General features: G+C 39.0%; 1 protein-coding gene across 1 annotated transcript in view; it reads left to right on the top strand.

Moving 5' to 3' along the window:
- The window catches only part of Acsl4 (acyl-CoA synthetase long chain family member 4), a 67,916-nt gene that overhangs the window by 30,229 nt on the left and 28,021 nt on the right, over window positions 1–9,666 (top strand). The window contains exons 3-5 of the mRNA XM_031378208.1: window positions 4,712–5,242; window positions 5,483–5,660; window positions 7,499–7,608. Coding sequence (XP_031234068.1) covers window positions 4,892–5,242; window positions 5,483–5,660; window positions 7,499–7,608 — 639 coding nt within the window. The 5' untranslated portion in view covers window positions 4,712–4,891. The remainder of the gene's footprint in view (window positions 1–4,711; window positions 5,243–5,482; window positions 5,661–7,498; window positions 7,609–9,666) is intronic.

The raw sequence follows: 9,666 nt of genomic DNA, 5'->3' as shown, positions 1-9,666 counted from the left end.
TGCCTCATACAATGCCTTTGGATGAAGGACAGATAGTGCTCAAAATTGTTGCTAGTATTTCTTCCTATATAAGGTTTGTCACTCATATGAGCAGACAATAGAGATAGAGCATATAGACTTGCATGTTAATAAACCTAGAGTCCAAACATTGCTCAGCTATGCTTTGGCAAACTTTGTACTTATAGTCTCTTATATCTGTATATAAAGAAACCACCTTAAAGGGCCTCTCAGTAGCTATGAAGAGGATTCCTACCTCAAATAGCAAACCTTCAAAAGCACAATTAACTGTCCCATAAGTGGATGTTCTCCTGAAGCAGAAGTCCATCCATCACCTGACTTCAAGGAAATACACCTTAGTCTACACCCTAAGAATACGAGGGTGGGGTATAGTTCCCGTGTAGGAAAGGGCAGCATACTTTCCCAAGAGTCATTTTAATTACCAAGGCTTTTAAGAGCACTGTGTGTCCTAGAACTTTGGTACAACATTTTTTTCTTAAAAGTTAGGTATATTCAGATTATTTTATTTGCACATACTTAACAGTTTCTAAATCAGAGCAGTTCCACATATGTTCTTCTTCAATACATTTATGAAGTAGCTGACACAGAGGTGCTGTTCTGGTTTGGTAAGGTTTCAGCAACAATCCCCCTCACAAAGCTTCTACTTTAATGGAGACACAGACAATAAACATGAAAAAAATACGACCCAATAGTATATTAGTGAGCAGTGGTAAAGAGAAAAGGGAGTATTTATTGTAAGAGGAGTTTTAAAATAGCTGGCTAGAGAGTCTGGCTGGAAAGCTGTTAACTTGTTTAACTCAGGCAGAAAGATTAAGTGCGAAAGCCCCGAGTCACAATATGGTATGCCCCAGAGACAGTAATGAACGTGTGGGAGTATTGCAGTGTGCCAGAGGAGGGCATAGTAGGACGGGAACTCAGAAATTCAAGGAGCAGGGCACATACCCAAAGACACAAGGCTGGGTGAACTACAGTGGCAGAAGGATCAGTGACTCTGCTTCAACCAAGCTAAAATTTACATATGTAATTGGCTTCTACATATAACCATCAAGGAAGCCATGGATTATACGAATTTGAACTTTCAGGTAGACTCTCAGGCTTATTTAGGAGTCATTACCATCTGGGATATTTCAGTCTGTAAGACGACATGAGATCATCAGCACAGGTGTGAGTGGAACTAGAGAAGCACTTAGAGGATTAGACACTGTAGAATTGCGGGATGGGGAAATGAGGACCAACTAGGAAGAGATAGGAAGAGAGTTTCAATCTGATGTCTTGGGAGGGAAGAGAGAAAACAGCTGTATTAAAGGAAGATGACTATAGAACTTTAGCTGACAGTGTGGTCCTACAGTGTAGATGTCGCCGGGTGCTGTAGGGGACAAAGACATGAGCATACTGAGGACCTGAGCAAACAAGTTGTCAGAACTGGGTGAAAGATTATACAGAGAACTATTTTTAAGGACTTCTATCGAGAAGAAGAAATGGGGTAAGGGTAAAAGTTAGCTATGAGAGAGGAAAAAAAATTTGTTTTTGTTTTAGATTTGTTTTTTGAGGCAGGGTTTCTCTGTGTAGCTCTGGTTGTCCTGAAACTCATTCTCTAGACTAGGCTGACCTTGAACTCAAAGATCCACCTGCCTCTGCCTCCCAGGTTCTGGAATTAAAGGTGTACACCACCACACTGTCTAAAGGAATGATTTTTAAAATGAAATGAATGCTATACTGTTTAGAGAAATGTGGGTGGGAGTGATTCAGTAGGGTAGCATAGTATCAAGAAAGCCTGGAACAGTACCAGCATACAAAGCCATGATGCCCAGGCAAAGAGGGAGGAACATTAATAATTCATCCAGTCACCAAAGAGAAATAAGCATGTGGCCACAGACATAGGAAAGTGAGTTCAGACGCAAGCAGACGTAATGGGGTCTGATTCTGGATTATTCTTGATTTATCTACAAAATAGATAAAGTCGGGACAGCAGCCAAGAGTCAGCATGTAGAGGAGGGATGGGGGGTCTGAAGACAAGGCAGGAGACTTAGAAAAGAAACATAGTGGGTACACTAGTTAAATATGCTTTCTGTGTACCACCATCTAGTGAGACATTCAGCGCAATGATACGTTCTTGCACACAAGCTGCGTGGGCACAGGTGAAGATTAGGTGGAGTCTTGGGTTGGCCCAGCATGTGATTGAGCTGGGTCAGTAAAGCAACACAAGAATAGGGCAGAGGCTGATTCTGATTACCCATGGATTTAAGTAAGGAAGACAAAAGGTTGCTTGATGAAGGAGGTAATTCAGATAGTATTTCCATTATACAGATGAAGCTGCCGATACAGAGCTTTTCGAGTCCCACTTGATAGTACACACTGAGCTTAGACCTGAGATCTCCTGGCTCAATAAGCATGCTCATTGCCTGGGATATTAGGTTTATAGACAATAGTTTATTTTAGTGCAGTTGCAGAATGTTTATCTGTATCTCTGTACCAAGCACTAGAGATTATAAAGAAGGCATTTCTCTTCTACCAAGACTTATATCTATATATAGAATATATAGATATAGATCTATATCTTGTCACCACCACCTGGTTCCATGGAGTTATTCTAGGTGAAGTTATCCCAGGTTTATGATATCTTAGGAACTCAGAACTCCCTGGAACTTCACTCCTAAAGCACGACCACTTAATAACTACATTGCACTATGCAGCACTCACAGCAGATAAAAGAAGAATTCAGAGGGATTGGTGATAGTTGAATGTAAACTGGACCTCAGTGTGGTGAAATGAGTAAGAAACTTAAGTCACTGGGTTTTAATATATTGCCTCTGCCAGTACCTACCTTACTGAGTAACCTTGAACAAACAGTCCTTTGTGATCAGATTAAATCAGCAGGCCTTAATTTCCTTTAAGAAAATTAATCTTTTAAAAACCCAGTGAAACGTATGAACTCTACTCACAGATTCATGAGTTGATAGACATGATTTCAAGATACTCCTGTTTAAATTGTGCTTTACACTAAACTGAGAAATTGCCTTCTTGGGACAAGTCTGTCTAGTCATTCACTTGTTCAAGTTGTCAAGGGTCTGTTGCAGAGCTCAGCCTTCAGACACCCAAGATCACTCTTCCATCAGAAATGTCTTAACTGCCTAATACAGTAATCTTTCCTTTATCTACCTTCCTACATTACTAAATAAAGATATCTACCCATTACTCTGCTACTTGCTTATGTCTTCGTTTCTACACATTTGGGCAGCTGACTTTAACGCATAGAGCAATAGTTCTAAACCAACATATTTCTTTTTTTGAGGAATGGTCTCTCTAGTCCTGGCTAACCTAGAACTCACTACATAGACCAGGTTGGCTTTAAACTCGGAGGTCTACATGCCTTTAGTTCCGAATTGCTAGGATTATTAGGTATGTGTCACCAGTCTTCTCCCAACATTTCTTTCTTGTAACAAAGGTGCTTTGTTACTCTTTTATAAGCCTTAAAAGACAGTCACAGGTGAACTATCCACATTCATAATTTTAAAACGTATGTTCTTAATGTGTGGAAGTTTGAAAGAAAATGGCCCCCATAGGCTCAGATAGTAGCACTATTAGGAGGTGTGGCCTTATTGGAGTGGGTGTGGTCTATTTGGAGGAAGTGTGTCTCTGGGGGAAGGCTTTTAGGTTTTAGATGCTCAAGCCAGGCCCAGTGTGACATTCACTTACTGCTGCCTGCCAACCTGGATGTAGAACTTTCAGATACCTCTCCAGCACCATGTCTGCCTGTGTTCTGCAATACCTCCTTCCATGAGGACAGTGGACTAAATCCATGAACTGTAATACAGCCCTAATTAAATTAAATTAAATTCTTTCCTTTACAAGAGTTTCTGTGGCTATAGTGTTTCTTCACAGCAGTGGAAACTCTAAAGTCATAATGGATGTATTTTTAAAAGTACAATTTGAAAAGAGAGATTTTGAAAAAAGTTCTTGAGTATGTACATTCCGAGGGGCAGTACTTGAAGACAAAGCATGTCTTCAAATTTATACAGTGTCCCTAAGGAACAGTACTACACCATTCTCAAATGACAAATTGTTGAACTTAGGGCAGGAAATACAAAGAGGTAGAAAATAACCACTGACAGTCTTTGGCTGTAAATTGATTGTATGCTTTTAGTCATTTATGATGTATATCTCTATATAGATATATCTATAATATAATAGGCCAGGGCTAGGACTTAACACTGTTTCTGATCTGCACTCCTCCCAAGTAACTGGTACATTTTTGAGCACATACAGTCACTAAGAAATAACTGTAATTGTTCCTACTTAGAGAAGATGCTGATTAATATTATTTTAGAAATTTATCTTAACAAGTAAGGATAATATCACTTGAGTATTCTTTGTATCCTCATACATTGATGAGAGCATGAAATTACTATTACAGGCCCTATTTAGAGAAGAATACAGAGCACTTTTATAACTCAACCCAGAAAAATGAAATTCAGAACTTCTTGCACTAAACAATGTTGATGTCAATAATGACTAAAGTTGAAAATGTTCGCATTTCATGCCAGTTACTTCATCTTTCCACATTGAATCAATTGTAAAAACTAATAAAAGGTCTGAGTATTTTAATTAATTGTGCTATCAACTTGCTAATACTCTTTTGTTTTTGTTTTTTTTTTTTCCTATTCTCTGCCTGGTTCATTGCCTTTATCTACAGGTGTACTTTATTGTTGGCTTCCAAAGATTACTAACTTTTATCTGTATCACTAAAATCGAATTACCTTGGCTATACTGCTACTCTTACTGCTGCTTCCATTATTGCCTTCTTCAGAAACCTAAGGCTTTAAGAAGCCAAAGAATAACAGCAAATAAACGCCAAATTAGAAGCCTTTCCAGTATGAAACTTAAGCTAAATGTGCTCACCGTTATATTGCTGCCTGTCCACTTGTTAATAACAATATACAGTGCCCTTATATTTATTCCATGGTATTTTCTTACCAATGCCAAGAAGAAAAACGCTATGGCAAAGAGAATAAAAGCTAAGCCCACTTCAGACAAACCTGGAAGTCCATATCGCTCTGTCACGCACTTCGACTCACTAGCTGTCATAGACATCCCTGGGGCAGATACTCTGGATAAATTATTTGACCATGCTGTAGCCAAGTTTGGGAAGAAGGACAGCCTTGGGACCCGGGAGATCCTGAGTGAAGAAAATGAAATGCAGCCAAATGGAAAGGTTTTTAAGAAGGTAAAGCATTTGTGTCCTTTTTATTTGTTTTAATGACAGAGGTTTGGTTTACTTTAATCCAGTGCATTCTAAGAATGCTTGCACTGTATCCGGGTGCTTGGTAATGGAATCTCAGAGGTTTTATAGCTTCTGAGCAGTCACATCATGGGATTTTTTTTGAGAGTTCTATGTTTGGAGTGGTATCTTAATTTCTTATTTGAATAAGTATTCTGATAGTGGAAAACGTCTCACCCTTAACAGTTAATTCTCGGGAATTATAAATGGATAAACTATCTTGAAGTGAACTGCAGAGTGAATAACTTTGGAAGTGGCCTCAGTGCACTGGGACTGAAACCAAAGAACACCATTGCCATTTTCTGTGAGACCAGGGCAGAGTGGATGATCGCAGCACAGACCTGCTTTAAGTACAACTTTCCACGTAAGTACCTTGTACATGTTGCAGGGGAGAGGGAGCCTTTTGCTGACATGCACAGTGTGTTCTGAGATGCTTAAGAGTGAGCTCATTTTGAAAAGGAAAGCATCTTCATAGTATGCTTGAGATCATGGGTTTGTTCCTTAGCACTGACACGCACGCACACACACATGCACTCACGCACACACACACGCAGGCACGCACAATGTTCCTTAGGTATTTTTCTCTGATTATGTACATAAATCTTGGCTAAGGTCTAGGAAGATGGCTTGGTGGGTAAAGCACGTGCTATGCAAGCACAAGGAACTGAGTTCAAATCCCTAAGAACATGGATAAAGCCAGATGTGGTCACATACATATGTCTATACTCCCAGCTCTTCTAAGGCAAGGTGGGAAATGGAGACATTGGAAGCTCATGGGCCAGCTCTTTTGCATACACAGCAGCAGAAAAACAGTAAGAGACCCTGTCTGAAAGGTGGAAAGTGAAGTCCAATACCTAACATTATCTTTGGATTTCCATATACACAAACACACCATGGGCAAATATGTGCCCATGTTCACAAACGCACATGCACACATTGTATACGCATAATGATAAATACGTTAGAAATATAGCTGATAGCTCCTATTAAGTAAGGATAGCAACATCTAAGAGTTGGTTTAGGAGCTGAGGCCTTACTAGGTATAACTCAGAGTTTTATTTTTTAAGTAGAATTGCATTATACCCTAAAAATTGAGAGGTGGAAGGTGTGGTTTCTGGACATGGTACAATAAAAGGGATTGCTTAGAAAATTGTAGTTCATTTTTGCATGTTGAACTGTCTTGTTTGACCTATGAAATAAGCATGTGCCAGCTACAACTGGCACTAGAGACGCAGGAGAAAAACTGGGTATGCATGTTTCTGGTTGGCAAGCATTTGTTTTTGCCATTGTACAGAAATAAATTTTTAAAGATTTTATTTTCAATTTTAATTTTGGTATCTATGAGTATATGCACTGCATTTATGTCAATGCAGTGCATGTGTGCATGGTGCGCAGAAGCCTGGAACTGGAATTCCTGATGGATGTAAGCAGCCATGTGGATGTTAGGACCTGAGCCCTTGTTCTCTTCAAGAGCAGCAAGCCTCTACAACCTCAAGAAGTCATTTTTGAAAATTGAGCATAGAAGAATGCCTTGTTGTACCCCAAGTATTTAGTTGTTTCAGGAAATAAGTACTGCAGATTAAGTGTAGGGGATCAACTTTTATCTCAAAGATAGATGCTACAGAAAAATGTTCGCATAGGCTCTCATCACCCACCTCTGCCAAGCAATAAGAAAAGTGCTCGTTACTGATGCCTGGGCAATTTCTAGTTAGCAGAGGAAAGCTGACTCTCCACAGCTGTTCTAAGTTTAGCAGAAGTCACTCAGTTCCAACTGATTTTACTGTTAGTGTATGATGTTGTCTGGAAAGTCCTCTGGAACACATCTACTAGCCTTGCTAGGTAAGGCATGGAGATCACCAATGGCATTAGAAATTGAACCCATTGGGGGTAAGAAAAAAACATCTTGGAAGGGTAAGGACATCTGACTTGAGATCCTGAAATTTTTGAAAACTGGCTTACCTGTTCTTTGGAACAATGACCAATGAAAGTACATGCCACAGGCAAGTTGTGGCTGGGCTGCGCTCTGACACAATGCTTCCAAGTTTGATTCCTGGGAATTCATAAGGCCAAGTTTGAGGTACCTAGACACTATGAAATCAGCTCAAATCATAAAGTGCTTTTGGGATTGTAAGGCCTGCCTTGAATAACATATCCTCAAAGGTTTTAAGTGTACAATTTTCATGTTTACGTTTTATTATGTAGTTGTGACATTATATGCCACTCTTGGCAAAGAAGCTGTAGTTCATGGATTAAATGAATCTGAGGCTTCCTATCTGATTACTAGTGTTGAACTTCTGGAAAGCAAACTGAAGGTAAATATGAAACTTAATTATTTTAAATGTATATTTAATTTTCAACCAGTTTGTAGAAAAAATGTATATATGTGTTACCATGTGCTATTTCGATATATGTTTATACTGTGTTATGTTCAAATCAGCTTAAAATGTGTTTCTGTAAACATTTTTCTTTAGGATGAAAACATTGAGTATACTCACTTAGTTTTTTGAAATAAATACATGGTACATTATCAATATAACCATCCTCCTGTGCAGTAACACCATATCTTCTTGTTTTTTTTGTTTTGTTTTGTTTTGTTTTTGTTTTTTTTCGAGACAGGGTTTCTCTGTATAGCCCTGGCTGTCCTGGAACTCACTCTGTAGTCCAGGCTGGCCTTGAACTCAGAAATCCACCTGCCTCTGCCTCCCAAGTGCTGGGATTAAAGGTGTGCGCCACCATGGCCGAGCTACACCATACCTTCTTGCTCTATATCCATTTGTAACTTACAATCCATGAATCAGTTTCCCTCCCTGCCCTCCCAATCCTCCTGGTAGCTGTGGTTCTACCCTCAACGTCAATTTGCTAAGGTTTTCGTACATTGCACATGGAGAGTTATGTCCTACTTCTCTCTCTGTGCATGGCTTGCTTCTCTTCCAGTAATGACCTTTGGCTGCAGCCAAAGAGTTGCAAGTGGTAGGTTCTCCTTTTTATGGTTGAATAGCATTCCAGTGTATATAATGTACCCTTCTCTATCCATTCATCAGTTCATAGCCTGTTCCTTGGCTATTGTGGATAGTACAGTATCCAACATGAGAGTATAAATGTCATTGACATAATTATTTCATACCTTCAGGATTTCCAATGTTAAGGTCGTTATGGTCATATAGTAATTCTGTTTTAATGTTTTGGAGGTTCTTCGGTACTCTTTTTGTATGACTATTTTAATGGAGATTTTCATAAACAGTGTGGTGCAAAGATTCCCCTTGTGCCCTGGACTTACTAGTGTCTTTTGCCTGTTTGTTAATAGTCATGCTCTTGGGAGTTAGGTGAAATTTCATGTGGTTTTGACCTATATTTCCCTGCTTCTTAGTGATGCTGACCTTTTTTCATTTCCTTTTGAGAGACAGAATCTCTCATGTATATCTGTTGCCCGTTTTCATTTGGGTTCTTTGACTTTTTCTCGCTGAGTCTCTGGATATGTATCATGTCACATGGAGGGTTTGCAGTATTTTTATCCTGTTTCATAGGTTCATCTGTTCTGATGATTGTAACCTTTACTGTTAAGAAACTTTTTAGTTTCCCATAATGCTACTTGTCTGCCTTTTCTTCTGTTTTCTATGCTTTTGGAGTGTATCCAAGAACAAAACAAAAACAATTGAAAAAAAAAAAACTGTTCCACTTGAATCCTGATTTTCCCAGAGTGGGCCATCATCACCCCAGGCCCTGTTTATCTTCTGAAGAACCAGTTCTTCTTGGTCTCCTTCATCTTTTGTATTGATGTCTGTTTCACTTAGCTCTGTCCTTGGTTATTTTTCTTTGTGTAGTTTATTAAGCTCATTATCTTCTAGTTCTCTTGTACTATGGTCAGAATAGCTCATTGGCATGATTTTAACTTTAAGAGTTTATTGGAACTTGTTCATGTCCTATTCATTTGCCTATCATGAAGTATGTTCCATATATTGGGAAGAATTGGGAAGCAAGTTGGTAGTGTCTGGGGGAGATACAGGGAAGAGAACCACAAAACCACAGTTTCTTCAAAATGGCATAATAGTATGAAACATTATACACTGATTTAAAAATATTTTAAGAAGGAAATCGTTTATTTGGTAGCTGTTTGAAGTTTTGTAGGTACCGATTAGGTCATTTGTTTTAGGGTCCAATTTAAATTCTGGATTTTGTTGTTGTTACTGACTTCATGTATGGGTCATGTAGCCATTGTTCAAAGTGGGATTTTAGGCTATCCCTATATTGAAACCCATCTCTGTCTTTTTGAATGCTTGTTTTGTAAAGTATTTGGGTGTTCAGATATTTGCGCGCGTGTGCGTGCGTGTGTGTGTGTGTGTGTGTGTGTGTGTGTGTGTGTGTGTGTGTGT

This window comes from Mastomys coucha, chromosome X (assembly GCF_008632895.1).
Source record: "Mastomys coucha isolate ucsf_1 chromosome X, UCSF_Mcou_1, whole genome shotgun sequence".
NCBI lineage: Eukaryota > Metazoa > Chordata > Mammalia > Rodentia > Muridae > Mastomys > Mastomys coucha.
Note: the sequence above shows the minus strand (reverse complement) of the source record. Positions and strands in the feature narration are given on the sequence as shown.